Source organism: Chaetodon auriga, chromosome 24 (genome assembly GCF_051107435.1).
Source record: "Chaetodon auriga isolate fChaAug3 chromosome 24, fChaAug3.hap1, whole genome shotgun sequence".
Classification (NCBI taxonomy): Eukaryota; Metazoa; Chordata; class Actinopteri; order Chaetodontiformes; family Chaetodontidae; genus Chaetodon; species Chaetodon auriga.
The window spans coordinates 8225569-8251821 of NC_135097.1; the positions used below are offsets into that span (position 1 = coordinate 8225569).

General features: G+C 45.7%; 2 protein-coding genes across 2 annotated transcripts; both read left to right on the plus strand.

Annotated features, from left to right (window-relative positions):
- Window positions 1–1379: 1379 nt before the first annotated feature.
- polr2a (RNA polymerase II subunit A) lies at window positions 1380–13857 on the plus strand. The gene is made up of 29 exons (XM_076724601.1): window positions 1380–1701; window positions 2445–2577; window positions 2676–2812; window positions 2935–3108; window positions 3220–3501; window positions 3634–3795; window positions 3970–4190; window positions 4296–4428; window positions 4534–4658; window positions 4927–5137; window positions 5218–5427; window positions 5515–5683; window positions 5831–5925; window positions 6053–6256; window positions 6351–6573; window positions 6689–6872; window positions 6954–7125; window positions 7231–7336; window positions 7422–7627; window positions 7756–8019; window positions 8134–8341; window positions 8430–8530; window positions 8612–8716; window positions 8838–9020; window positions 9132–9335; window positions 9422–9608; window positions 9709–9822; window positions 9909–10058; window positions 10236–13857. The coding sequence occupies exons 1-29, from the start codon at window positions 1615–1617 to the stop codon at window positions 11384–11386; spliced, it is 5901 nt and encodes a 1966-aa protein (XP_076580716.1). The 5' UTR covers window positions 1380–1614; the 3' UTR covers window positions 11387–13857.
- Window positions 13858–15184: 1327 nt separating this feature from the next.
- Window positions 15185–26191, plus strand: capgb (capping protein (actin filament), gelsolin-like b). The gene is made up of 10 exons (XM_076724260.1): window positions 15185–15216; window positions 17083–17117; window positions 21566–21759; window positions 23668–23822; window positions 24178–24336; window positions 24433–24582; window positions 24854–24940; window positions 25026–25158; window positions 25617–25708; window positions 25783–26191. The coding sequence occupies exons 3-10, from the start codon at window positions 21567–21569 to the stop codon at window positions 25846–25848; spliced, it is 1035 nt and encodes a 344-aa protein (XP_076580375.1). The 5' UTR covers window positions 15185–15216; window positions 17083–17117; window position 21566; the 3' UTR covers window positions 25849–26191.
- Window positions 26192–26253: the final 62 nt, after the last annotated feature.

Below are 26253 nucleotides of genomic sequence, written 5' to 3' on the forward strand. Positions count from 1 at the left end.
CTAGCTGAACGTTTTGTCCCGTAATGCTCTGTACAAGACTAAACCTTCAGGCTACTAAACGTAAAGGCATCTTCAGAGCGTAACACTAGTTGAATACATTCTATACTGCCATCTTAACAACATTAGCTGTACGCAATAAATATTGAGGACGTGTAAAATAATACAAACAGGAGGGAACATACCGTCGCTGTCGACAAAGTAGTCCTTCGTTAAGCTAGCCATATCAGCAACTGTAACGCTAAGAAAGCCGAATTAGTACATCGGCGTTTAAAAATGTAATCATATAGCTAGTAAAAGACTCGTAATCACCAGACTATAGAATCATTCCTGGTAAACACCAATTAAATAAATGGCGAACTAAGGGTACTTAACCGCCAAAATCGCCGCATTTCAGACTGCTTTCGAAACGTGGCCTACGACACATTTCACATTTTAAGAAAATTCTAAAAATCGTGAGAACAGTTGAACAATATCACTAAACAAAAATCACACACGTAACATATACATGTAAAAATAGTCCAAAACCGCTGAAAAACAAGCATTAAATGACCGCCGAAGGCTTCCCCCACACTTTCCTATTGGGCATTGGGAAAATCCAGTCCACTTGCCGGCCATCCCTTGCAGGCGAGTCCGAGGTTTTCAACAAAGTCCCAGAGATCCAAAAATGCAGACGGCGAAAAACCTATAAGTCAATGTTTTTCCTAAAATAGCTCGAAAATAATCCTTTATACAGTGTTTCAACATGAAAATATCACGTATTTCGACAATTTCCCCCTGTTTAATCAAAGGTGTTAACAGGCCTCAGTCCTGAGCCTCTTTTCTTAGAGCCCAGGCTGATCTAGAGCGAGACGAACGGGAGAACAGAGATTTTTTTTATTTTTGCTCTGAGGGAAGAAATTCACATCGGCCACATTCGGCAAATATCGGAAGCAGGGCGGGTTTTGTTTAAATTATTCTAAGAAGGTTCATTTACTCGAAGCCATTGGGCATTTCTCCTCTGCTCCTCAATATTAACAAGAAACGTAACGAATCGAAAGGATTTTAATTGCATATTCATATTTCGCATGCAAAACATATGACGCACTGCCTACTCTGTTATAATAAAGCCAATCGGGACGGGCTTAGATTAAATCAATGCCCGCCTTTAGGCTTGATTCGTTAGAAAAATAAACGTCTCCTGTAATTGGCTGTACGTGTGATAAAATTAATTATTCATATAACTGTCTTGAATGGCCAATGAGCGTTTTACTACAGAGATCCATGTCCCACCTTCCGAAGAGTCAGCCCCTGTCTTTCTGACTGTGCGCCCCCGTAGTATCCACTCAGTCTATAAAACCAAGCGTTGAAGCGCTTCACACTCAGAAGCGCTTAGAGCGCTCCAGAGTTTAGATCAGGAAAAGGGAAGGGAACAGTCGGTAGCCATCTTACTTAGGACCAAAACACAAATAATTCAGCAATAGAGGCAACCGACAGCAGAGGTCCCTGGGATATCGCCTTCGGAGACTTTCCGGTCACCGTTGGCGGCCTGACCAGAGTCGTGGTGACTATTTAACGGCTGTTCCTGTTCACAAAGCGGCGTGCCGAGGAAGGACGCGTCTCTTTTGAATAGACAGGATGCACGGACCGCCCTCCGGCGACAGCGCATGCCCATTGCGCACGATCAAGAGAGTACAGTTCGGCATCATCAGCCCAGATGAGCTTGTAGGTTTTCTTTTTGGGGGAGTGGGGTATTTTATTAATTCTCAGACAGATCACACATCACTCTTAGAGTTTCTTAACGTAACTTGTTGTTTAACATATGTGGCAAAGACATGGTTCTGTTTACAACGGAAAATGCTTGCTGTTAGCCTAGCCTAGCTAGCTGTGTCAGGCTGGTGGAGCTTGTGCTAACTAGCATGTAGCAGGAAGTTTGAAAAACTTAAAGCACAACATTTTCAAAGAGGATCCATTTTATCACATCAATTAAACCCCCTTTCTATTCATGTAATGTACCTTGTAGGCCCACCAGTAAGTAGAAATGTTGGTTATTTTATAGCTTTTCGTTATGGACACAGTTTCGTTTTATCACTGGTCGCATTGTACGCATTGGTCTGATTTCTCTCAATAAATGAATAAAAGGGTAATTCAACGAAGTAAGATGCATGTTTTCTTTAACTCAGGTGTGTGTTTTGTAGACTTGGGGATTAATGGAAATTGGATAATGTTTATGCTATTAAGTGTAGTGATTTAAATCATATTAAGAACCATTGTGTATACAACTTTGTTTTAGCTGACAATTTTTGTTAATTGAACCAATGTTTTAACATTGAATAGTAGATGATGATTAACATAAATTTGCATTCAGTCACTGATGTGAATGAATGGTGAAAAATGTATGCTTAACGGACAAATGCAGAATTATTGACAGCACATGATCAACTTATGTACGATGTGTCTCTTCCCAGAAACGGATGTCAGTTACAGAAGGGGGAATCAAATACCCCGAAACAACAGAAGGAGGACGTCCTAAACTTGGTGGCCTTATGGACCCAAGACAAGGGGTCATAGAACGAACTGGAAGATGTCAGACCTGTGCAGGTACAGAGTCATGTTGCATATTCCTGACGATCACTCAGTTGACTGCTGTCCCTATATGCCATGACTTAATGTTTTATACATGGCTTTTGTTTTCTCAGGCAACATGACAGAATGTCCTGGTCACTTCGGCCACATAGAACTGGCAAAGCCAGTTTTCCACGTTGGCTTTATCACAAAAATAATGAAGGTCCTTCGATGTGTCTGCTTCTTTTGCTCGAAGCTATTAGTGGATTCAGTAAGTATACTCTGCATAGCACAGTAAATAGTGATAAAAATCCACTATTTTTAGTCATGAAACTGTGGTTTCAGCTTTTGCAATTTTGAGAATTAACTTCTTGCAATTGCTTTTACCTCCAGAACAACCCAAAAATCAAAGACATCCTGGTAAAATCCAAAGGGCAGCCCAGGAAACGTTTGACACATGTGTACGAGCTGTGCAAAGGAAAAAATATCTGTGAAGGAGGGGAGGAGATGGACAACAAATTTGGAATGGAACAGCAGGAGACTGAGGAGGACATTACCAAGGAGAAGGTATTTGGATGGAGACTTTTTGGCCTTTTCAGATCTCAACGTTCACAGAACTGCTCAACATATGTCTTTCTCACACTCATCCTCTCCATCCCCACTGTTTAACCTCTGCAGGGCCATGGTGGCTGTGGACGCTACCAGCCACGTATCAGACGCTCTGGCTTGGAGCTGTATGCCGAGTGGAAGCACGTTAACGAGGATTCGCAAGAGAAGAAAATCCTGCTGAGTCCAGAGCGTGTGCACGAGATCTTTAAGCGCATCTCAGACGAAGAGGACATCATCTTGGGCATGGACCCCAAGTTCGCCCGACCAGAATGGATGATTGTAACTGTGTTGCCTGTGCCTCCGCTGGCTGTCAGGCCTGCTGTAGTCATGCAGGGGTCTGCTCGCAACCAGGTGAAGTAATATGATCCCAGACTGAGTGTTTTGTTTTGTTAGCCAGCATATTTTGTTTCTGCATGTTTGTATGCTGTGTAAAATCTACACCTGAAAATAACAACAAATTATTTATTGTCTTCTGTTTTATAGGATGACTTGACTCACAAGCTAGCCGACATCGTCAAAATCAATAACCAGCTGAGAAGAAACGAGCAGAGTGGTGCGGCAGCTCACGTCATAGCTGAGGATGTCAAACTGCTTCAGTTTCACGTAGCCACCATGGTGGACAACGAATTGCCAGGCCTGCCAAGGGTATGTGTGCACTTCCACCGTACCTTAAATATACAGCAAGATTTCTACCCAGCACGCCATTCAATGGAGCGTAGTCTGAAGTGCATTAATGAGCCCAGTCTCCATTGCTTTCAGAGTTTTCTGTTTTTGCGCAGTGTTTTTATGCTGCTTAAATTTCAATGTTTCCTTTCACAGGCAATGCAAAAGTCTGGCCGTCCTCTCAAATCCATAAAACAGCGCCTAAAGGGGAAGGAGGGCCGAGTCCGAGGCAACCTCATGGGCAAGCGTGTGGACTTCTCCGCCCGTACTGTCATCACCCCAGACCCCAACCTGCAGATCGACCAAGTGGGCGTGCCGCGATCCATCGCAGCCAACATGACCTTCCCAGAAATTGTCACACCCTTTAACATTGACAGGTGAGTAAGCTGATCAAATGTTAAGTAATGTGTAAAAACCTGAATTTCAGAGCCATTTGTTAAAGATGTGCATTATCATCTGATTCATTCTGATGACCACCCTAGATTACAAGAGCTGGTACGAAGAGGCAACAGCCAGTACCCAGGAGCCAAATACATCATCCGTGACAATGGAGACAGAATTGACCTGCGATTTCACCCCAAACCAAGTGACCTTCATCTGCAGATTGGCTACAAGGCAAGATTAGAATAATTAATGTCTACTGTTAAGATGATCTTTTCTAATGTGATGATTTCAAATGCATTTTTATCCTGACTAAATCTGACCCTTTTCTCTGGTTAGGTGGAAAGACACATGTGTGATGGTGACATCGTCATCTTCAACCGGCAGCCTACACTACATAAAATGTCCATGATGGGGCACAGGGTCCGGATTCTGCCGTGGTCCACATTTCGACTCAACCTCAGGTACCAAATGAGGACCAGACCTCACTGGCTTTTATAAATGTGTTTCCTTTGAAGCTGTCGGTAACTTCCTATAGAAACAATTTATCCATTAAACTTATCTTCAGGGGTTGTGATACTATCCAGGCACTGAGTAATAAAGCCATGATTTTAGGAAATTGTGAATGCATTTCATTTGTTACATCATAGTCATTTTGGGATGTTATGAATTTGGTCTTAATTCAAATTCCTGGTAGCAGTCTTAACACTCCATCCTCTTGTCTCTCTCCAGTGTTACCACCCCATACAACGCTGACTTTGATGGGGATGAGATGAACCTCCACCTGCCTCAGTCCCTCGAGACGAGGGCAGAGATCCAGGAGCTGGCCATGGTGCCGCGTATGATCGTCACGCCTCAGTCCAACAGGCCCGTCATGGGTATTGTGCAGGACACTCTCACAGCTGTCCGCAAATTCACCAAGAGAGATGTCTTCTTAGAGAGAGTAAGGGGATTGTTACAGGCTCACCACCAGCTGCTTTTTCTTTCCTAAAAGGCTCTTAACAGTGCTTACCTCCACCACAGGGTGAAGTGATGAACCTCCTCATGTTCCTCTCCACTTGGGACGGGAAAGTGCCTCAGCCGGCCATCCTCAAGCCCCGTCCTCTGTGGACGGGCAAGCAGATCTTCAGCCTAATCATTCCTGGACACATTAATGTGATCCGCACACACAGCACCCATCCTGACGATGAAGACAGCGGCCCCTACAAACACATCTCACCTGGGGACACCAAGGTACAAAAGCCTGATTAACTATGTGTAGATTAAAGAATGAAAAATAACGACAATGCAAGTGACCACGCTTTCCACTCATTCACACAGGTCATAGTGGAGAACGGTGAGTTGATCATGGGCATCCTCTGTAAGAAATCTCTGGGAACCTCCGCTGGCTCTCTCGTCCACATCTCCTACCTGGAGATGGGTCATGACATCACCAGACTCTTCTACTCCAACATTCAGACTGTGGTCAACAACTGGCTGCTCATCGAGGGTAAGAAAACAGTGAAGTGCACGGACCTTTACTGCTGTATTTTAGTGGTACTGAATGATTTTTTTTGTGTGTTTTCACAGTCATGCCTTTATATTTCTTTGCCATTGTTTTGTCCTAATATATTTTGGATATGCTAATTTTCTTCAGGTCATTCCATTGGTATTGGTGACTCCATTGCTGATGCCAAGACCTACCTTGACATCCAGAATACCATCAAGAAAGCCAAACAGGATGTGATAGAAGTAAGCACAAAGTATTTGTATTGTCACTAAGCTCACAGAATAGCTCAAATTTGGTTATCTCAACATACTTGAACCCGTCTTCAGCAGAAATTGCAAGTAGAAATGTTAAATTTTTCCTCTGCCCCAGGTCATTGAGAAAGCCCACAACAATGAGCTGGAGCCGACTCCTGGTAACACTCTGAGGCAGACCTTTGAGAACCAGGTGAATCGTATCCTGAACGATGCTCGTGACAAAACTGGATCCTCTGCCCAGAAGTCTCTGTCTGAGTACAACAACTTCAAGTCCATGGTGGTGGCTGGCTCCAAGGGATCAAAGATTAACATCTCACAGGTACATAATCCACCTAACTATCTATCATGTTACAATAGAGTAATATTCACATTATCTTTGAGATCTTTACTACTTATCTTCCCTCCTTATTCAGGTTATTGCTGTGGTGGGGCAGCAGAACGTTGAGGGTAAACGAATCCCCTTTGGGTTCAAACACCGCACACTGCCTCACTTCATTAAGGATGACTACGGTCCTGAAAGTAGAGGCTTTGTGGAGAACTCCTACCTGGCTGGCCTGACACCAACCGAGTTCTTCTTCCACGCCATGGGAGGCAGAGAGGGTCTGATCGACACAGCTGTCAAGACTGCTGAGACCGGTAAGGGCGAGAGAATGGTCAATGAATGAGAGACCCAAAATCCATTTAAATGGACTGTCCAACAAAAAGAAAGCCCTTTGGTTTCTAATACGGTAAATCTGTCCTACCTCAACAGGTTACATCCAGCGTCGTCTGATCAAGTCCATGGAGTCTGTGATGGTGAAGTACGATGGCACGGTGCGTAACTCCATCAACCAGGTGGTTCAGCTGCGTTATGGTGAGGACGGCCTGGCGGGAGAGAACGTGGAGTTCCAAAACGTGGCGACACTCAAACCCTCACACAAGGCCTTTGAGAAGAAGTAAGTCACACACATTAATGCTTTGTTCCTATTGGTTAATAGTCTCTGAGCAGCTGCTTAACTGTGGTCTAATCTGTGTAGGTTTAAGTTTGATTGCACCAATGAGCGAGCGCTGAGGCGGATGCTGCAGGAAGACGTCGTGAAAGACGTGCTGACCAATGCTCACGTGCAGAGTGCCTTGGAGAGAGAGTTTGACAAGATGAAGGAAGACAGGGAGGTGCTCCGAGCCATTTTCCCCACTGGGGACAGTAAGGTGCATGAGCACATTTGCAGGTCGACCTCTGCTCTTTAACATTCTCCAGGTCTGCCACGTGAAATCCAAAATATCACATGCTGCAATGTTTCTCCTTGCCTGCAGGTGGTGCTGCCGTGCAACCTGGCCAGAATGATCTGGAACGCTCAGAAGATCTTCCGCATCAACACTCGAACCCCAACAGACCTCAATCCTCTGAGGGTTGTCGACGGTAAGCTCAAAAACAACAAACCTCGTTAACAAAAGAGCAAAATATCACCAGTCACTGTTAATCCCTCCTGTGCTCGGATCCCCAGGCGTTCAGGACCTGAGTAAGAAGCTGGTGATCGTGAATGGCGACGACCCGCTGAGCAAACAGGCGCAGCAGAACGCCACGCTGCTCTTCAACATCCACCTGCGCTCCACGCTCTGCTCCAAACGCATGACGGAGGAGTTCCGCCTCTCCACCGAGGCTTTCGACTGGCTGCTGGGAGAGATTGAGACCAAATTCAACCAGTCCATCGTACGTTAAGTATTAATTTAAGAGTTGTTTAAGAGTGTGCTGTTAGATTTCTGCTCGACTGTTGAAACACTGAACTTGGAACATGAGATATTTTTTTCTATTAATGCTACGTTTCCCTCTCTTCTCAGGCCCACCCAGGTGAAATGGTTGGTGCTCTGGCTGCTCAGTCGCTGGGAGAGCCAGCCACTCAGATGACGCTCAACACTTTCCACTACGCCGGTGTGTCAGCCAAGAACGTAACACTCGGTGTGCCTCGTCTAAAGGAGTTGATCAACATCTCCAAGAGGCCCAAAACTCCCTCGCTGACCGTTTTCCTGCTGGGTCAGGCAGCACGTGACGCTGAGAGGGCCAAGGACATCCTGTGTCGACTGGAGCACACCACGCTGAGAAAGGTGAGAGACAGCTATTGGTCAGTTTCTCCAAATGTAATAATAATTTTAATCCACATCTTTCATAGCCATTCCTTCCATATAAACAACTAAAAACAAGCTTTTTTTTTTACATAGGTGACAGCCAACACCGCCATCTACTACGACCCAAACCCCCAGAACACGGTGGTGGCGGAGGACCAGGAGTGGGTGAACGTCTACTATGAGATGCCCGACTTTGACGTGACGCGCATTTCACCGTGGCTGCTGCGCATCGAGCTCGACCGCAAGCACATGACTGATCGCAAGCTGACTATGGAGCAGATTGCAGAGAAGATCAACGCAGGTGGGTTGCGTTTACTTCAACAGAACAGAACAGCGCTTTTATAGAGTTACGGTGGTTTTCCCCTAATGACGCTTTTGTTCTCCGCCAGGTTTTGGAGACGACCTGAACTGTATTTTCAATGACGACAACGCAGAGAAGCTTGTTCTGCGAATCAGAATCATGAACAGCGACGAGAACAAGTTCCAAGAGGTGAGCAGTGATGTCATATTCAGTCACGGTTTCTCACTGCAGACAATTTCTGTGTTGATCATAAATAACTGTGTTTTCTAGGATGAGGAGGTGGTGGACAAAATGGATGATGATGTGTTCTTGAGGTGCATCGAGTCCAACATGCTGACAGACATGACCCTACAAGGCATTGAGCAGATCAGCAAGGTAACGGAGTGAAAACGCACACACACACACACACACACACACACACACACACACACACACGGTTACAAAAGCGCGTAGCTGCCTGTAGCTCTGAGTCAAAGGTCACGCTCTTCTCCTCCAGGTGTACATGCACTTACCCCAAACTGACAATAAGAAGAAGATCATCATCACAGAGGACGGCGAGTTCAAGGCCCTGCAGGAGTGGATCCTCGAGACGGACGGCGTGAGCCTCATGAGGGTGCTCAGCGAGAAGGACGTCGATCCCGTCAGAACCACCTCCAACGACATCGTGGAGATCTTCACGGTATGAAAGAATGAGAATGGGTTTCTAACCACCGCAGATTTTTAAAGATACTAATTATTGTGTGTTGATATTATTGTTCACCCTCTTCTGCTCCATCTCTCTTGCGTGCAGGTGTTGGGAATCGAGGCAGTGCGAAAGGCTCTGGAGAGGGAGTTGTACCACGTCATCTCCTTCGACGGTTCCTACGTCAACTACCGTCACTTGGCTTTGCTCTGTGACACCATGACATGCCGCGGTCACCTGATGGCCATCACACGTCACGGCATCAACCGTCAAGACACAGGACCGCTCATGAAGTGCTCCTTTGAGGAGACGGTAAGACGACGGACAAGACACTGAAGAATTACAGTTGAAGTCATCGGAAGAAACCACTTTATCCTTTCTTGCATTTCCTCGTCCAGGTGGATGTGTTGATGGAGGCGTCATCCCACGGTGAGAGCGACCCCATGAAGGGTGTGTCGGAGAACATCATGCTTGGCCAGCTCGCCCCGGCTGGTACAGGATGCTTTGACCTGCTGCTGGATGCTGAGAAGTGTAAATACGGCATGGAGATCCCTACAAACATACCCGGCATCAGCGTGGCTGGACGTAAGTGGAGAAGTGTTGGTTGGATTTACAGCAGAATTGACTGTGCAGTAGACACAGGATGAGCTATGATGTTTATGGTCTGTGTCTGTCCTGTTTGCAGCCACTGGCATGTTCTTTGGCACGGTGCCGAGTCCCATGAGTGGCATGTCACCTGCCATGACCCCGTGGAACACAGGAGCAACACCAGCCTATGGCGCCTGGTCCCCCAGTGTCGGTGAGTGTCTGCCCAGGCTGCTTTGGCTCTTCTTTTTTTTTTTTCGTTTCATTCTGTAAGTTTTGCCTCATTTTTTTTCCCTGTAGGAAGCGGCATGACCCCTGGAGCAGCAGGTTTCTCTCCCAGTGCAGCATCAGATGCAAGTGGCTTCTCTCCAGGCTACTCGCCGGCCTGGTCTCCCACTCCCGGGTCTCCAGGCTCACCAGGACCTGCCAGTCCGTACATCCCATCTCCAGGTTAGACACTGCAGAAATCTGTCTTTTAAGATACAGTTTGTTTAATAATTTAGGTGATGCTTTGGACTTTTTGACTGATGTTTTATAGACCAAATTATAAGCTGATATCGTGGCTCGGATCGTTGAGGTGCTCCTCAAGTTTTCCCCATCCTTCAAATGTTTTGTTTTCCTCTTTAGGTGGAGCCATGTCACCCAACTACTCCCCCACCTCCCCAGCCTACGAGCCTCGCTCCCCTGGAGGCTACACCCCACAGAGCCCCGGCTACTCCCCAACATCACCCTCCTATTCTCCCACCTCTCCCTCTTACTCCCCCACCAGCCCCAACTACAGCCCGACATCTCCTTCCTACTCACCCACCTCACCCAGTTACTCTCCAACCTCCCCCTCCTATTCTCCCACATCTCCATCTTATTCCCCAACATCTCCCTCTTACTCCCCTACCTCCCCGTCCTACTCCCCCACGTCCCCCTCCTACTCCCCCACCTCACCAAGCTACAGCCCGACGTCACCGAGCTATAGCCCGACGTCGCCCAGCTACTCTCCCACCTCACCTTCTTACTCACCCACCTCTCCCTCTTATTCTCCCACGTCTCCATCTTACTCCCCCACCTCTCCTTCCTACTCCCCCACCTCTCCTTCTTACTCACCGACCAGCCCGAGCTACAGCCCCACGTCGCCGAACTACACTCCCACCTCGCCCAGTTACTCCCCCACCTCTCCCTCCTACTCCCCTACATCGCCCTCTTACTCTCCAACCTCCCCCAACTACACCCCGACCAGCCCAAACTACTCCCCCACCTCCCCTTCATACTCCCCCACCTCTCCGTCCTACTCGCCCTCCAGTCCACGTTACACCCCGCAGTCGCCCACCTACACCCCGAGCTCCCCCTCATACAGCCCCAGCTCCCCCTCTTACTCCCCCACCTCCCCCAAATACACCCCGACTTCACCCTCATACAGCCCCAGCTCCCCGGAATACACTCCCACCTCTCCCAAATACTCCCCCACCTCGCCGAAGTACTCCCCAACATCCCCGAAGTACTCGCCGACTTCTCCCACCTACTCCCCGACGACTCCCAAATACAGCCCCACCTCTCCTACCTACTCCCCCACCTCCCCCACTTACACCCCAACCAGCCCGAAATACTCCCCCACCTCTCCTACTTACTCCCCAACCTCCCCCAAGTACTCACCCACATCCCCTACGTACTCACCAACTAGCCCTAAAGGCTCCACATACAGCCCCACCTCCCCTGGATACAGCCCCACCTCACCCACCTACAGCCCGGCCATCAGCCCCGACGACAGCGACGAGGAGAACAACTGATGAGCCGCGGATGAGAAGGGGAGGCAGCTGAAGAAACCCCGTCACCTTATGGTGGACACCCGAAGGACAGCACCTTTAACCAGCTGGAGGTGGCGGTGCTTCTAGCCACAGGGGTCCCAATTGTGACAGCTTTTCTTTGGGGAAATCTCTCCTTTGGGGACCTCTGTGATGCTCCAGTCCTGAACATTTGAGGGCCCCCTTTACCACATGAAATTGCTAAAACTATTATGTGAAAAGACTTGAACTGCTTTGCCTGAAGGAAAAAAAAAAAAGGCTGCCTTTTGAGATAGTTTTTTAATTTTCACACGGGGTGTTGGAGCAAAACTGCAAATCCCAAGAGGGAATTAAACAGAGAGGAAGATGTGGTGAACACATAACGGGGAGAAAATGTCCCTTTTTAACTTTATAGTGTACTGCATCCAGTCTCTCTCTCACTCTCTAAATGTTGGGTGTATAGTTGTGGAAAGCGTACATATTGCCAAAAGCCTTTTGAGAAGTGGATTGTATTCATCACTAAAGCATAAGCTCTAAAGGAAATCAAGGAGGTAAGGGTTAGACTTTGTTTACTGCATATTTCACCGAGGTGTATCTTGTTAGACCTTTCGCTGCTTTTGTAAAACTACAGTTGCTGCCAGTTTTGGGGCATTTTGTGGATCAGAGATGGAGCTTTAGGTGTTTGTTGTATTAAAACAGTCAGATTGTCTCAAGGAGAAAGTGGAATGGTCGGCAGAAATACATGATAAGAGAGAGAAACTGGCTTGCAGGGAAAAGAAATTTCACCCTGAACATCATTGACTACATAGACGTATGTACCCATGGCCCTCCCCTCTTCCTCCTTCACACCCCAAAGACGAAACCTGAAAGATGTCATGAAAACACCCACCAGCATCCTCTTGTCCTCTACCATCTTGGAGACTTGTGCACCAGAAGGAAAAACAAAACACTTTTCCAGATAATATTCTTCCTGTGACACTGAGAATTTAAAGATTTATATGGAAAAAAAAGATCATAGAATGATGATTCTGTCTTTAATTTTGATTCTAGGAGGAAATGGGGCAGATGTGGACGAGGCTTACTAGTTTGGCGTTGCTGCTTTTGTCATTGTTTGCATGAGTAGCACATGTTAATACATTTTAATCGAGCTTTAGGTTGAAATTGTTTTCAAATCCCTCCCACTTCTTGCTAATGTTCGTCCCATTTCTGATAGCTGACGTGTACACAGGATTATTTGGACTATTCAGTTTATTTAAGAAAGAAAGTGAACTACTATTCTGTGTGAATATGAATAGAGGAAAATTAAGTTGTTTTTTTTTTTCGGCTTTTCTCTTGTTTGCTTTTGGTGACTATGTAAACCTGTTTGCAGGAGGCTCATGTTCATATACTGTGGATGAAGGGGCAGAGGACGGAGGGGAGTGCTTTTATTTCCGCCCCTGTCCTCCCCAACAGTCCGAGTCTTTGCCACGACGGCGACTGCTCTTTTCACTAACAGTTGTGCGATATGTTGCATGCTGTCAGCAGGTCGCGACGTCGCTTCAGTTAAAGGTAGAAGGGCAAAAAGTCGAGTGTTTTCGCTTCTCGGGACGCCAGAGGGCAACATTTGTCCTCCTGTTGGCTTTTTTCCTCACAACGTGGAACAGTTTATTTCCTCCTCAGCAGAGATTGTCCAAAGAAACAGCACTTTTGGGCCTCTCTTTAAAAAAACAACCTTACCCACTACATTAGTGTGATCTTCTTTTTGAATATGGGTGCTTTCTCACATGACTCGACCTAGTTTGTCTGTTAGGAAACCGTCTGATGACAGTGGAAACATTTTTTTCCCCTTTTCCTCCTCGTTCCATTTGATCATTCGACGCGGTTTCTGAATTTATTGGACTAGCTGGGTCTCCTCCCTCATCCCCTCTTCATCCACAAGTGATCCTCATTTCTGAAATCAGTGTTTCTTTTTTTTTTTTCTACCAGTGTATGTACCTGTGATGAGGGGAATCATGGGGAGGGGAGGGGGGACGCATTGGGTCTGACTGGGAGTCTTGAGGAGATGAGGACACAACCAGTGATTTGTCAGAATTTGTGAAACGTTGCTTCCAAGATGGTCTTGAATTGAAAGGACTGCATCTTCTGGCCTTTGAGATAAAGCAGGTTTGGTAATTGCACTTAGTAAATATTGTGGTGGACCTAAGCCCCAGACATTGTGATATTTTGTCCACTATGCTTGCATCTGATCCTGTTGTCTTAACTGTGTGCTGTCCAGTCAATTCAGAGCATCAGGACTCCCGGGTTGTATGAATGTGTGTATGAGTGTGTGTCGGAAGGCGAGACAGGGTTTCAAACTGAGGAACGACTTCACGTGTCTGGGCAAAGGAAGGTTTAACTTGAAATTGCCACTGTATAGAAATCAATTCATTATCTCGTTCTCTGTATCTTTGTTCTGTTTGTTTTTTGACTTGGAAAAAAAGAATAAAAGTTTTACTACATGTCCGTCTCTCTCTCTCCTTTTGACACTCACATACCACCACAGCCGGAAAGTTGGCATACTGAACCTGCTAATGACAGTTTTGTGCAACTAGAAAGGCCACATTTTTGTATTTAGGGAAAGGAAAAGTTTAGTTGTATTGAGACAAGCCAGTCCGCTAAAGCGTTTTTAGGTCAATTCATAAGTACACTCACTAAGGTTCTCACTTTTGAGGCACTCACACTTGAGTGTTACTACTTTATGCCTCATTTCAGGGGGAAATTTGAGAGTTTTTGATCAACTTTAACTTGACAAACGACATCTTGATTTTGTCAATTTTATAAGTTTGTATGTAGCTGTCTTTAAAACCATAATACACTATAACAGATGTCAGTTAAAACGTCCAACTGTGTGTAAAATAAGTGAAATTAACTCCTCAAAAGCCAGCCATAACATTCAAATACTAATGTGTAAAACATGTACTATAACACTTATCATCTCCATAATGGCTACTTCTACTTTTGATGCTTTTAAGTACATTTTGCTGATAATACTTAGATACTTTCAGAAATGAGTTTCAATACAAGACTTTTACCTGTAATGAAGTGTTTTGCACGGGGCGTCCTCCAGGGGGCGCTCTCATCTGGCTGTGGACTCCGCTTGCCAGCAGACAGGAAGTTAACCGAACTCAATCAGGCCAATCAACAAACTGGCCCCGAAACAGTAACATCAAGTTTCCGTCACTGAACTTCAGAGAAATGTGGTACAGTCTGACCATGGCAGGTTAGTTTGTCTGTCGAGTCGCCTGTTTTGAGAGAGATAATTTCACTCGCCTCACTAACTGACGTTACACACCTTTCAAATTCAAGCTAGCACAAGATAAACAACTTTTAAAAGTGTATGCAAACCTGTGACCATGTAGCATTGAACAGGTGTTTTAAACTGTGTGTGCTGATGTACACGGCTAACGTGTTTGAACACTGCCTTATCACTAATATAATATTTCTTTGTGACAATCCTGAAGGTTATAATGAACTACATAAAGAACGTGGCTTTAAATGATTAGCATACTAGCATGAGTAGCATACTTGGCCTATGCACAGCTGGAGCCACCGTGTATTGGAAATATAAAAAGCCTGAAAAAATACTATTAAAATTAGCTTTTGAGATTGTGTGCAGTCTCTGTAGATGATTCATTATTCAGTCTATGGTTTGTTCCTCCCTCTCTCCAACAGGTAGCACACCATCTCTGCGTTTCCCTCCATGGCCACCAGATGGGGAGAGGGCTCTCCCACGGGGGTCTGCCACGGACAGAAAAGTTTCGACCTCGCCTTGAGGCCTTGTTTCCTCAGAAGAAGCCACCTAGAGCTTGACAAAATAGGTAAGGCTGCTCCACAGGCTTTTCCTGTTTTTGCCCTTTAATTACCTTAAGGTTGGAAACTCATCTTATTTCACACTGTGTGACAGTATCGTGTATGTTATGCTTGTTCCAGCTCCTCATTGAAGCTATCTGCTATTTCCACTGAGGGAACAACTAAAACTAATCACCCAAAGCTGCACCATCAGATATTGTAGATGTCCAGGGCTTTTTAGACATATTTTCAGAGAATCTGCCTGACGCATGTGCTATCTTTGGAAACTCGGGGGTCTCTACTGGAATATGTAACACGTGTTTATCTGTCCATCATGAGTTGGTAATGACTGACTCATCAGAGGGTTAACTTCCATCAGAGCATCGGTGATCACTAACATGACCTATCACAACGGCTCTCTGAAACTGGCTAAGTTCAACCTACTCAGTGCTGTTGTGGAAACTTTTTCAGTTTGCTTAAAAATTTGTGGATTTTCTTGTTTAAATTTTAATTCCACTTAACTTAAAGGTCCACTGTGTAGGAAACTCAATTAAAAGAACATTTAAGGAAAGAACTGAAGCCTCAACTCAAAATTAATAAGACGCTGCCAAAGTTAAAGTTAGTAAGAGTCAAAATCTAAATGCAACTTAATGGTAACAAATGAGGTTGTTTCTTTGGTAACCACACGACTTCACAAAATTTAAAGGCAAAGTAGATATAGTATTTGGTGTAGATCATGTAAAAGTGCACGTCGTGTTTGCTCACTTAGATAACCGTCGTCCTCTTCTGTAAGTGGATCGTTCAACCTCGCAGTGTTCACCTGTGGAAACGATGAATCACAGGTTTCACTCTGACAGCACGGCATCGTGTCATCTGATGATCTGAGGCTTCCTACACACACACAGCGTGGGCGTGTTTGACCATAGTCCATCTATGACTGCTGACTGTTTGTGTCGGCTGCTGTGGTGATATTTACCAACCGTGGAGACCTCGGCGTTGAGTCATTAATGACCGGGTAGTTATTAGAAGGGCAATATGCAAGTTGCCAGAAAGACAGAGGTGGAAGACGTGTTTACATGTTTTGCTGTTGTAAAAATAACATTACAGTAAGTAAAAATACTCTCTCATACTCTGTACTCTAAAAGCCCTGCATTCAAAATTGTGCTGAAGTAAAAGTGCAGAAATATTAGCTGTAAAATAAACTTTAAATATGAAAAGTAGAAGTACTGGTTCTGTAGTGAAATGTCCTGTAGGACTGGAACATGATTCTACATGAAATCAAAGGATTGTGAATACTGACGTGTTAACCCATGAGCAGTATTTTACCACTGTAGCTGCTCGAGGTGAAGCTAGTTTGAACTATTTAGCTAATTTTTCCAGTGGTTCCCAACATAGGGGTCAGGTTCCTCCAAAAGGTCGCCGGATAAATCTGAGGGGTTGTGGGATGATTGATTAGTCTTTTTTTTTTTTTTTGAGACATTGGATAAGCCTGAAGTGCAGCTATCAGATGCATGTAATGGAGTAAAAAGTCCAATATTTCTCTCTGCAGTAGAAGTTTAAAGTATTATTAAATAGAAATACTGAAGTAAAATGCAAAACAGTACTCAGCAGCGCTTGAGTAAATGTGTTTGCTCTGTAAAGCAGGCCTAATTTGAATTCTCCCTCTGCTTCAAGTCCTGATTCAGTCAGTTTCCGCACTTTTCTGTCGTGGTTGAGTCAGGGGGCCGGGCTAAGGCTGCTGGAGACAGAGGCAGGAAATGTCTCGTCTGTGTGTGTGTGTGTGTGTGTGTGTGTGTGTGTGTGTGTGTGTGTGAAGGAGAGGGAGAAAGAATTTGTGTGTGTTTAGGGACGTGTTCCTCCTTGCATGACTGGTTTCTTCTCCCCTCTCTGCTCAGACGTGTTGTGTCCCACCGCCAACTCTCTCTCCAAGGTAAGTCTTTACTTTTTTTTTTCCTGCACATTTTGCTGCACAATCCCAGCGTCTGATTTGTTCTTTCTGCTTATTTTCCTCTCTGTCTTTTATCCTGAGACGTTTTTTTTTTTTTTTTTTCCACTTTTCTTCTCAAGCTGTTCTGTCCCTGTTTGCTCATCACATTCCTTCTCCTGAAATCAGCTGAGGAATCTCACAGCGGGACAATGAATCTTTAGTCTCTGACCTCCAGCTCTCCATTCAAACTCTGCTTATTCTCAGTTCCACTTTTCTTCTGTCAGTAGGGGAAAAACCACACCTTTAATTTCCTTTTCCTGTCTGTCTCACTTCCGACGCATCACCCTGGTCTTATTAACAGCTGTTTCCAAACTTCCTTAAAGTCTAAGGTGGGGTATTTAAGAGGTAACAGCCTCAGCTCTTGTGACTTAGTTCAGAAATGTGTTCAAAACAGGTGAAAACTCATTTTCCTACAGCTGTAAAAGTGTGATTTATCATTCATACTGCACTCCGTCTCCTTTCTCTCTCCTCTTTGTCCCCGGTCCTCTCAGTTTCTCCCTGTCTGCTTCAATGTCTTGATTTCAATCTCTTAATCTCATAAATGTACAGTGCACCCAGCCATACGACCACACACACACACACACACACACACACACTGCATACACTCACGTCGCTCTCAGATCACTCCACACCTGCTGATCTGTCTGCCTGCATATTGTCTGCTCTCATATTTCTGTCTGGTTATAATGCATGAATGACTGATTGAGTCAGTGACCCCTGTAGCCTATCTGTGACCTTGTGTCTCCATCTAAACCCCTCCGCCCATGTCTCCTCCACCCAACCATGCACCACTGACCGCTGCAGTAGCCGAGGCCAAAAGGGCAGATTTCCACCTCTTAACGTCCTCACTGTGGGAACGCTCTCAATACTCACTATAATTTATTCCTCACTTGTTGTTTCCCTCGATGTAAATGCCTAAATTGGATTACAGAGATTAATGAGATTAATTGCAATTTTTTCAATCAGTTAAATCCTTAATGCCTCCAGCACATTCAGCAAATAGCTAGCTCAGCGGCACAGAATAACAACAGAGGGAAAAGAGCAGATCTCTCATTTGAGAAGCTGTGCAGCCATACTTTCCATTGATTGGCTAACGGCAATCAACCATTGCTGAGGTCGGGGTCAGTTGTGCGGATTAGTTTGTTTATGTTTGTTTCACTATGAAATCTGATGAATGCTGTTGTTCCACTTGCAAACTGAGCACTAATAATTGATATATTTGTAAAAATAATGATGTATGATGTTAAAACTACTTGATATGTCAGAATTATCACCTGAATGTGCAGCTCCGCGCCCCTTTATGGAGCATTATTGAGAGTCTCAGCTCATTGTTTAGCTGTCCGGCTGCAACTTTACCGTCTTGGTTCACTCTCTCCACTCTTAAAGTGTCATTTTAGGCCCCAGAAGGCAGCTGAACGCAACCTGCTCAGCACCAAACAGCAGACAGACAGTTCATGACTAGCCGGTGAAGCCAGGTGCTGCTTGTATGAGCAGGTTTCTTTAGCTTCTACTCACCATTAGCTGTTCATATGGCAGAATTTCTCGCTCTGTGATTGGATGACTTCTCACTGGAATGCACCCTGGGAGTTGTAGTTAACTTATCGCAGCGTTCTCTTTGACTTTTTATTGAATAACCACATATTTTCTTCATATATTATATAATTTTGCAGTTTTACACTGATGATTCAACCAGGAGTTTTACTTCTTGAGCCACTGTGCCTGAAATCCCTCCCCCCACTTCACAACCCTGTTGAGAAATGTGCTGTGACTCATATTTGCTTTTGCTGGTATTTTCAGAGTTCATAGTGAATGAGGAAGGCTGGTGATGTGGGGCTGATAGACAAAGGGGAAGGGGTGTCACTTCCTACTGCCCCCACCTCTGAGCATATTAGGGCCTGTAATTTCTAGCTTCATACGTGCTCGTGAAAACACATGGTGAGAGTTTTCCACGTCCACTCAGATGTGCTGTCTTTGTGGCCCTTTGGGCAGAGGGGAGGTGTTCTATGGCGAGGGTAAGAGGAGGAGGGAGGAGGAGGAGGACGAGCTCGAGTCAGGAGAAGGGAAGAGTGGAAAGATGGACGAGCCAGCTGTTTGCTCTCCCAGTAATTATCCACTTGGTGTTTAGCTTTAGCCAGGAACCAGGAACCCGACTCTGCTCCCCCCCACACGGCGTCCTATCCGCAGGCCGCAGGTAGGCTTTCATCACACCGGCTCCGGTTACCTCCCACATATAAGCTAACCAGGCCAGGTGAGCGCAAGCACTCCTCCTCACCAGACCTCTCGATCCCCTCTCACTCACACACACACACACACACACACACACACACTCTAGTGGACACGCAGAATGGAGTCGGAGTCAGACAGCATGGCGGAGGTACCGGAGGAGAGCATACAGTTAAGTGGATCGGGCCTTTTTCTCTGCCTCCTTATTTACTCTTCAAGCGGCTGTCCAAGCAGTGTAACTTTAACCCGGGGCCCCTGCATGAGCTGCCTCAGGCCCTTTCTCTTCTTCCTCGCTTCCTTACCTCCTCAACCATTTTCTACCATCATCTGCTGCATTGGCACCGTTTCCGTTTGGCTCCGCTCAGTGATCGCTGTTGACTAAACGGATGCAGAGCTGATATCAGTAATCTGGAGGGACGAGCGATTAAGTCGTTAAAACTGAAAACCCCAAAATAACAGGAAGGGGCGGAGCTGCCGCTGACATACTGTTCGACTGACCGCAGCGTAGACGATTAGCGTTAATACTTTCAGCGTTTCCTGCTCTCCTCTGAGCGATTTCTAACCGATACCATGGGAGAGTTGGCGGCAGCGTCTTTCACGTTGGATCGGTGTCCTCAGTTGACTCTCATTCACACTAATTGTTTGTTTTCCTGTCCTCCTTCATCCGCTTGCTCCCCGACACCTGTCTCAGAGCTGAATTTGAACATAAACTGACTTATGTAATGATATTTTTCTCAGGAGGTACAGTCAGTGCTCCACTCGTAACATATGGATGTGAAATGCTGCTTTCATTTGGAAGTGTCTGAGTAAAGCTGCAGGGCTTGTCTTATCAGAACAGAGGAAACCTCGACCTCAGCGAGGGTTTGATGAGGTTTCAAATGTTTGTGCGTTATCATCCAGGAAAAGCCTATCGATTATCTGTAGAGGCACGAAAATGCAAATATGAAACACCATCATGTTGCATCAGACGTGTCTGAGTCAATTAATGGACTCGTCAGTCAAGATGAAAATTAGGAAAAGTTCATTCTTGACATTGAGGCAGCAGTTACACAAATTGAAATCTTAACTCAGGGGCCACTTACTCACTTACTCCTTAAATATGTGTATTTGCTAACTTTATCTGTTTGATATCGTTATAAAATGAATATTCTTTACTTTTGTCCTGCTGGTCAGACGAGAACAAGCTGTGAAGACGCCCCCTTTGGTTCTGGGAAGTTATGATGTGACTGTTTACTGTATTCTTACATTTTACAGCTGAAACATCCTTTTTAGTTTAATACAACAGCCCTGCAATAAATATGGCTTCACAAACAGTAAATATATATAAATGTTGGCCATTTGTGCCACGTCACAGTGTTGTGGGACAGTGAGACAGTGTCCCCATTTTGTCTCAGCCACGCAAAATATAGCACAGCAAGGCAAGAGAGGACAGGAAGAAGCAGGTGTGGTTCGGTGACACGCTCAGTATATTAACGCTCAAAACCGCGGCTTTTTTTTTGTCTTTTCGCTTTCTGGCGTGGTGAAGACAGACAGGGCTGTACATGAGAGTGACGCAGCCTGGTCCACACCTGGCTCGCTCTCACCTGTGACATGATCTGGCGTGCGTATAGCCACGGCCGGTTTTGTGCAGGTGTTAGTGCGGCCCCCGCTCGGTGTTGTGTTGCATAAAAGTGATGTAATTGAGCCGGTGGTTGTTAAGCAGCCACAGGATCCTTTGTTTTGTGTCAGGTCTAAGTGTTGTAGCGCTCGTCACGTCAACCACATCCTCCGCTCCGTCGTTCTTAAAGCGGAGGAGGCGTCTGTGTTGAGAGCTTGACGCTTTGTCAAAATTTCAGTCTAAACATGGACGCTCTGCCTCTGGTTGTGACACGTAGGACTTCCTTGATTTGTCAGTACCATGTGGGTTTGACTTCTGCTCTTACTTCTCTTTACTCCAACCAAAACCAAGCATCCATTCCCACATGGAGACATGGAGTGACACAACTCCTTGTATTTACACTTCCTGTTTCACCCAACTTCTTCCCTAATTTGTATAACTTGGCCCCAAAGTATGACTCATATCTGTGGTGACTGTTGGAGTCCATTCCCCTCTATTCTCTACAAATTATGTCCATACCTCTCCTCTCCTTTTGTCTCACCGGTCTTTTCCTCCTCTCCTCTCCTTGCAGTATGCTCCCCTTCCAGGCAGCTCCAGGTCAGTTCGGTCCAGAGGTCCGGGAGCCGGGCCTCATCGTGTGGAGGGTAGAGAAGATGAAGGCCGTCCCGCTGGATCCCTCCGAGGTGGGAGCCTTTTACAACGGGGACTCCTACCTGGTGCTGGAGAACCGCGGTCAACTGGGAGCCGACCTCCACATGTGGATAGGTGAGAGATCTGAGTTAAACAACGTGCGTCTTGTCATGGAGAGAAAGAATTTACGCCAAACTGAGACTGAATAAAACAACAGTGGTGTGAAATGTGTTGCAGCACATGCATCCCCTCATGTAGCACGCAGTTATGCAATCTGACTCAAGACCGAAGCTCTCTGTACAGTCGACAGGCTTCCAGCGTGACTGAGTAGGTGGTACATTTCCAATGATGGCATCTCACTTCAGGACAAAATCAGTAACACCAGACCACTGCTGTTTAATCGAGCCAGCTTCATGTATTCATCAAAGAAAAAGCGAGTTCAACAGTTTGTCCCAGAGCGAGAGCTGCTGAGGAAATAAACCGAACAAGAGCTGAAGGGGAAAAAGAAGAGATCCAAATTAGACCCAGTTAGTCAAACAGGTCTAGTGTGGATTTTCATGATATGATAACCATCTCAGGCCATACTCTTCTTCCTCTTCCTCTTCTTCTCCTTCTTCCTTCTTCTTCTTCTTGTTCTCCTTCTTCTGCTCCTTCTCCGCAATGACCTTTAAAGCAATTAAATAATTCTAATCATAATTCTAATTTCAGAAAATATGATGTCCTATATTTTTAATAACACTAATATTATAGAATTCAATACTGTAATCAAGCAAACAATGTACTGCTGCAACCCTGTACCTCAGTTAGAAAAGCAACCAAGCCAATCAGAGGTCTGTAGGTGACACCAGTCAAAAAACAAAATGCTCTTAAATCTCTTAAATATTACTGCAGTCATCATGAAGTATTTCTCCCAGCTGTAGCTTCCCTCTCTATTAGAAATGAGCAGCAGGACGGACACGTCACCAACAAAACCTCAGAGAAAACATCCAACATGAACCTGAACAGCACTGCCCTATATTCTGGAAATTCACAAGTCAAGACCTCCACCCTGAAGTGAGCGGTCCGGCCCTAAAGAGAAGGGACGCTTCTCCTGTTTCCATTTTACTCCAGCACCCATTGTCCAGAGCTTACTACACACCTCATCCTGGCCCTGCGCTGCGGGTTGAAAAGCTAATAACCCTCCCGCTAATGGTGATGACACACGAGACACAGCGCTGACCTGCTGCATCACCGCGTGAGGCTGGATGGAGAGGGATGGAGGGACGATGGGAGGGAAGAGGGAAACTGGGATGGCTTTTGAGCGGGGCCCATTAAAAATGCAGCAGGGCTGTTACAGTACTCAAATGTGGCCGTTGTTTCCAGCATGTATCCGGTGCTTAGGTAACACTAAGCTGATTGTCACCGCTCGGAGAGGCTCTCTGTGCTCAAGCACGCGTCCCTCTGAAGCCTCGCTCCCTCCCGCTCTTGTTTACAATTGATGACCCCCGTGTCGTCTCTGTGCGCCCGCTGGCGGACACACTGTTTGCCTCTCATCTCTTTGTGCCGTCGCCTCTGTCAGTGCCCCTTTTGTTCCTCATATTGTGACATCTTAACCTTTCTGGCCTCGTTTCCTTATTCTTTCTTCCGTCTCTCTTTCTTCTGCTGCCTTTCGTTTCTCTTTGCCTGCCATCGGCTCAAATGGATGGAAAAAAATCTCAACTCAAGGGCCACCTTATAGCCCCCATCCTGTTGTTGTGTTGTGGAGAAAAATGCAAACTTCAAGCTTCGTCAGACTTTATTAAAAAGCTTTTATTGAGTACACAGCTTAGTCTTATCATCAGAGATCAAAGTAGAACAAAATACTTTGGTTTGATCTTTTTGTACATTCATCCAAGTGTTTCTGAAGTGGATAATTACTTTAAGACAACAGGAGAGAGGAGAGACAGAACAAAGGTTATCAACCAGAACGGCTCCTGTGGCGTCAAATCTGAATGTCTCTTTTGGAGGATGTGGGGTGTGCAAACACCTTTTCCACCTTCATGTTTAATCTGTTGTCTGATGCAGGTGAGAAGTCGTCCAGGGACGAGCGGGTGGCGTGCGCCATGCTGGCCACGCAGCTGGACAACTTCCTGGGCGGTGACCCCGTTCAGCACAGGCAGGTTCAGGGCTACGAGTCCCCGGAGTTCATGGCTCTCTTCCCCAGAGGGGTCAGCTACAAGGTGAGGATGGACAGACCTGAACCTGGAAGTTCAGATGGGTTAAAAACTGGAATGCCAGTGAAATACGAGAGAAAGTCAAATTCCAGCAATGCTTTATTTTATTGGTTTGCAACTTACTTTAGAATAATTCCTTAATAATTTCCTAGAAAGTTTCCTAAAGAGAATGATGTGATTTAGTACCAATTAATGGTAAAATAGCAGCTGTGCATTGATTTGGAGGAATTGTCGAGCTCGTTAAAACAAACCAGGATGTTAAAGCTGGAATCTCTCTGGCATTTCCAAACAAGACGACTAACATAAAACCTAAAAAGATAAACCAGCATGTCTTTAAATGAGTACCCTGCGTCTCTCACAGGAGGGCGGTGTGGAGTCAGGCTTCAGGAGGTCTCAGGGCTCCGGGCCGGTGCACAGGTTGTACCAGATCAAAGGGAAACGCAACATCCGTGCCAAGGAGGTGGAGCTGTCCTGGAGCAGCTTCAACAAGGGAGACTGCTTCATCCTGGACCTCGGAGAGGTGACGACCCAAACTCTGAATCCCGTGTCAGAAAAACTGCAGAGCGCATGAGGTGAAAGTGATCATGGTGACTCCCGCTGTGTCTCTGCCCTCCAGATCATCGTGTCGTGGATCGGGTCGCAGGCCAACATCTTTGAGAAGCAGAAAGTGCGCGAGATCGCCTCGCTGATTCGTGACACGGACAGACACGGAAAAGCCCGGATTGTGGACACCAGCGAGGGGGAGGAGCCGGAGGAGATGCTCAAGGTAAAGGCACACACTCTCTGTTCATTATCATGCTAAGGAATAGTTCAACAGTTTTGGGAATACACTTATTCGCTTTAATTGCTAAGAGTCATATCAGAAAATTGCAATTTTATGCTAAGCTAAGCTAACCATCGGCTGCCTGTAGCTTCACAATCAGAGAACAGACATGCTGAATTAAGCTTAATTTCCAAACTCTCCAGGTCAGCACATGCTACCAACAATCAAAATGTAATTTTCTGGTGTCTGAGCTTCCTGTTGTGTTGCTGAGCAGGTCCTGGGAAAGATGCCAGAGCTGGCCGAGAGCACGCCAGAGGAGGACAGCAAAGCAGACGCTTCCAACTCTGCCTCCCTCTACAAGGTAGTTCCACCTGCAGAGCATTAACAACAGCACTGATAAATCAAACCAAAGCAAAATAATAAGCTGTGCACATTTACCCCCGCAGGTGTCTGACGCCACGGGTTCTATGACGATGACCAAGGTGTCGGAGAAGAGCCCGTTTGGCAAAGAGCTGCTGGTTCGTGACGACTGCTTCATCCTGGACAACGGCGCCAACGGAAAAATCTTCGTCTGGAAAGGTGAGGAAATACTACGTGACCCCGAACCAGCAAATCCGTGCCGCCTGAAAGGCAAACCGAGGAAAGTGATAGTTGTTACATGCCGGTGATATTCGGTATCTAATCGGATCAAATTTTAATGAGCATAATGTCAATAAGGCAAACACCATTTATAGCCTCACGTTGAGGGAAAGTCTGTTTGTGGTCTGAAGGATCTGACAATCCTGCAAGCTGCTGGCTGCATCACTAATTAGCATTTCACTGTTAATCCTATTTAAATGTATGTAAACAATATAATTTTCTCATGAATACTCACATCTTTACTTGAAATTGCTGTGGTTACTTCTCTGTGGACACCAGAAGGAGAAGCTCTGACAGCTGACGAGGATCTGCAAACAAACCTTCATTGATTGGAAATTAGCAATACGCTGTATCTCTTCAACGTGGGCAGTGCTAATGTCATTTTCACTGACTGTCAGGTAACGGAGCAAATGCCGAGGAGAAGCAGGTGGCGCTACAGATGGCGGATAACTTCATCGACCAAATGAAGTACAACAGGATGAAAACGCAGGTACGCAAAGCAGCCGAGACACGCACACCTACAGTAAAAGCTGCCGCAGCTGTTAAATGATCGTCTCTCTGCAGGTGGAGATCCTGCCGCAGGGGAAGGAGACCATCATCTTCAAGCAGTTCTTCAAGAACTGGAACTGAACATTTCACGGGAGCGTTGGACAAATCCTGAAGAAGCTGCGTCACTGACAAACCGACAGCATCCGGTACAGGATACATCTCGTTTTTTTTTATACGCATTGTCTCGTATGTACATATTTGTAAGGTACCGTGCTGACGGTTGCTTGTTTTGGACTTGGTAGAATCAGAGATGTGATGCCACTTTTATATGTGCAGTTTTCTGCAAGTTTCTTCTGGAGAGATATATAACGAGCTTTAGGTCAATGGGTTTGGACTTTTTTTTTCTTTTTTTTTTTTTTTTACATTTGTTCTACTGTCACAGATTTGCCTGCATTTGAAAAAATAAACCTGCTACTTGTAGAGGAAGTGGTTTGTTTTTTGTTTTTTTTTTCTCCTCTCATTAGACGTCGCCAGAGGGTTACATGA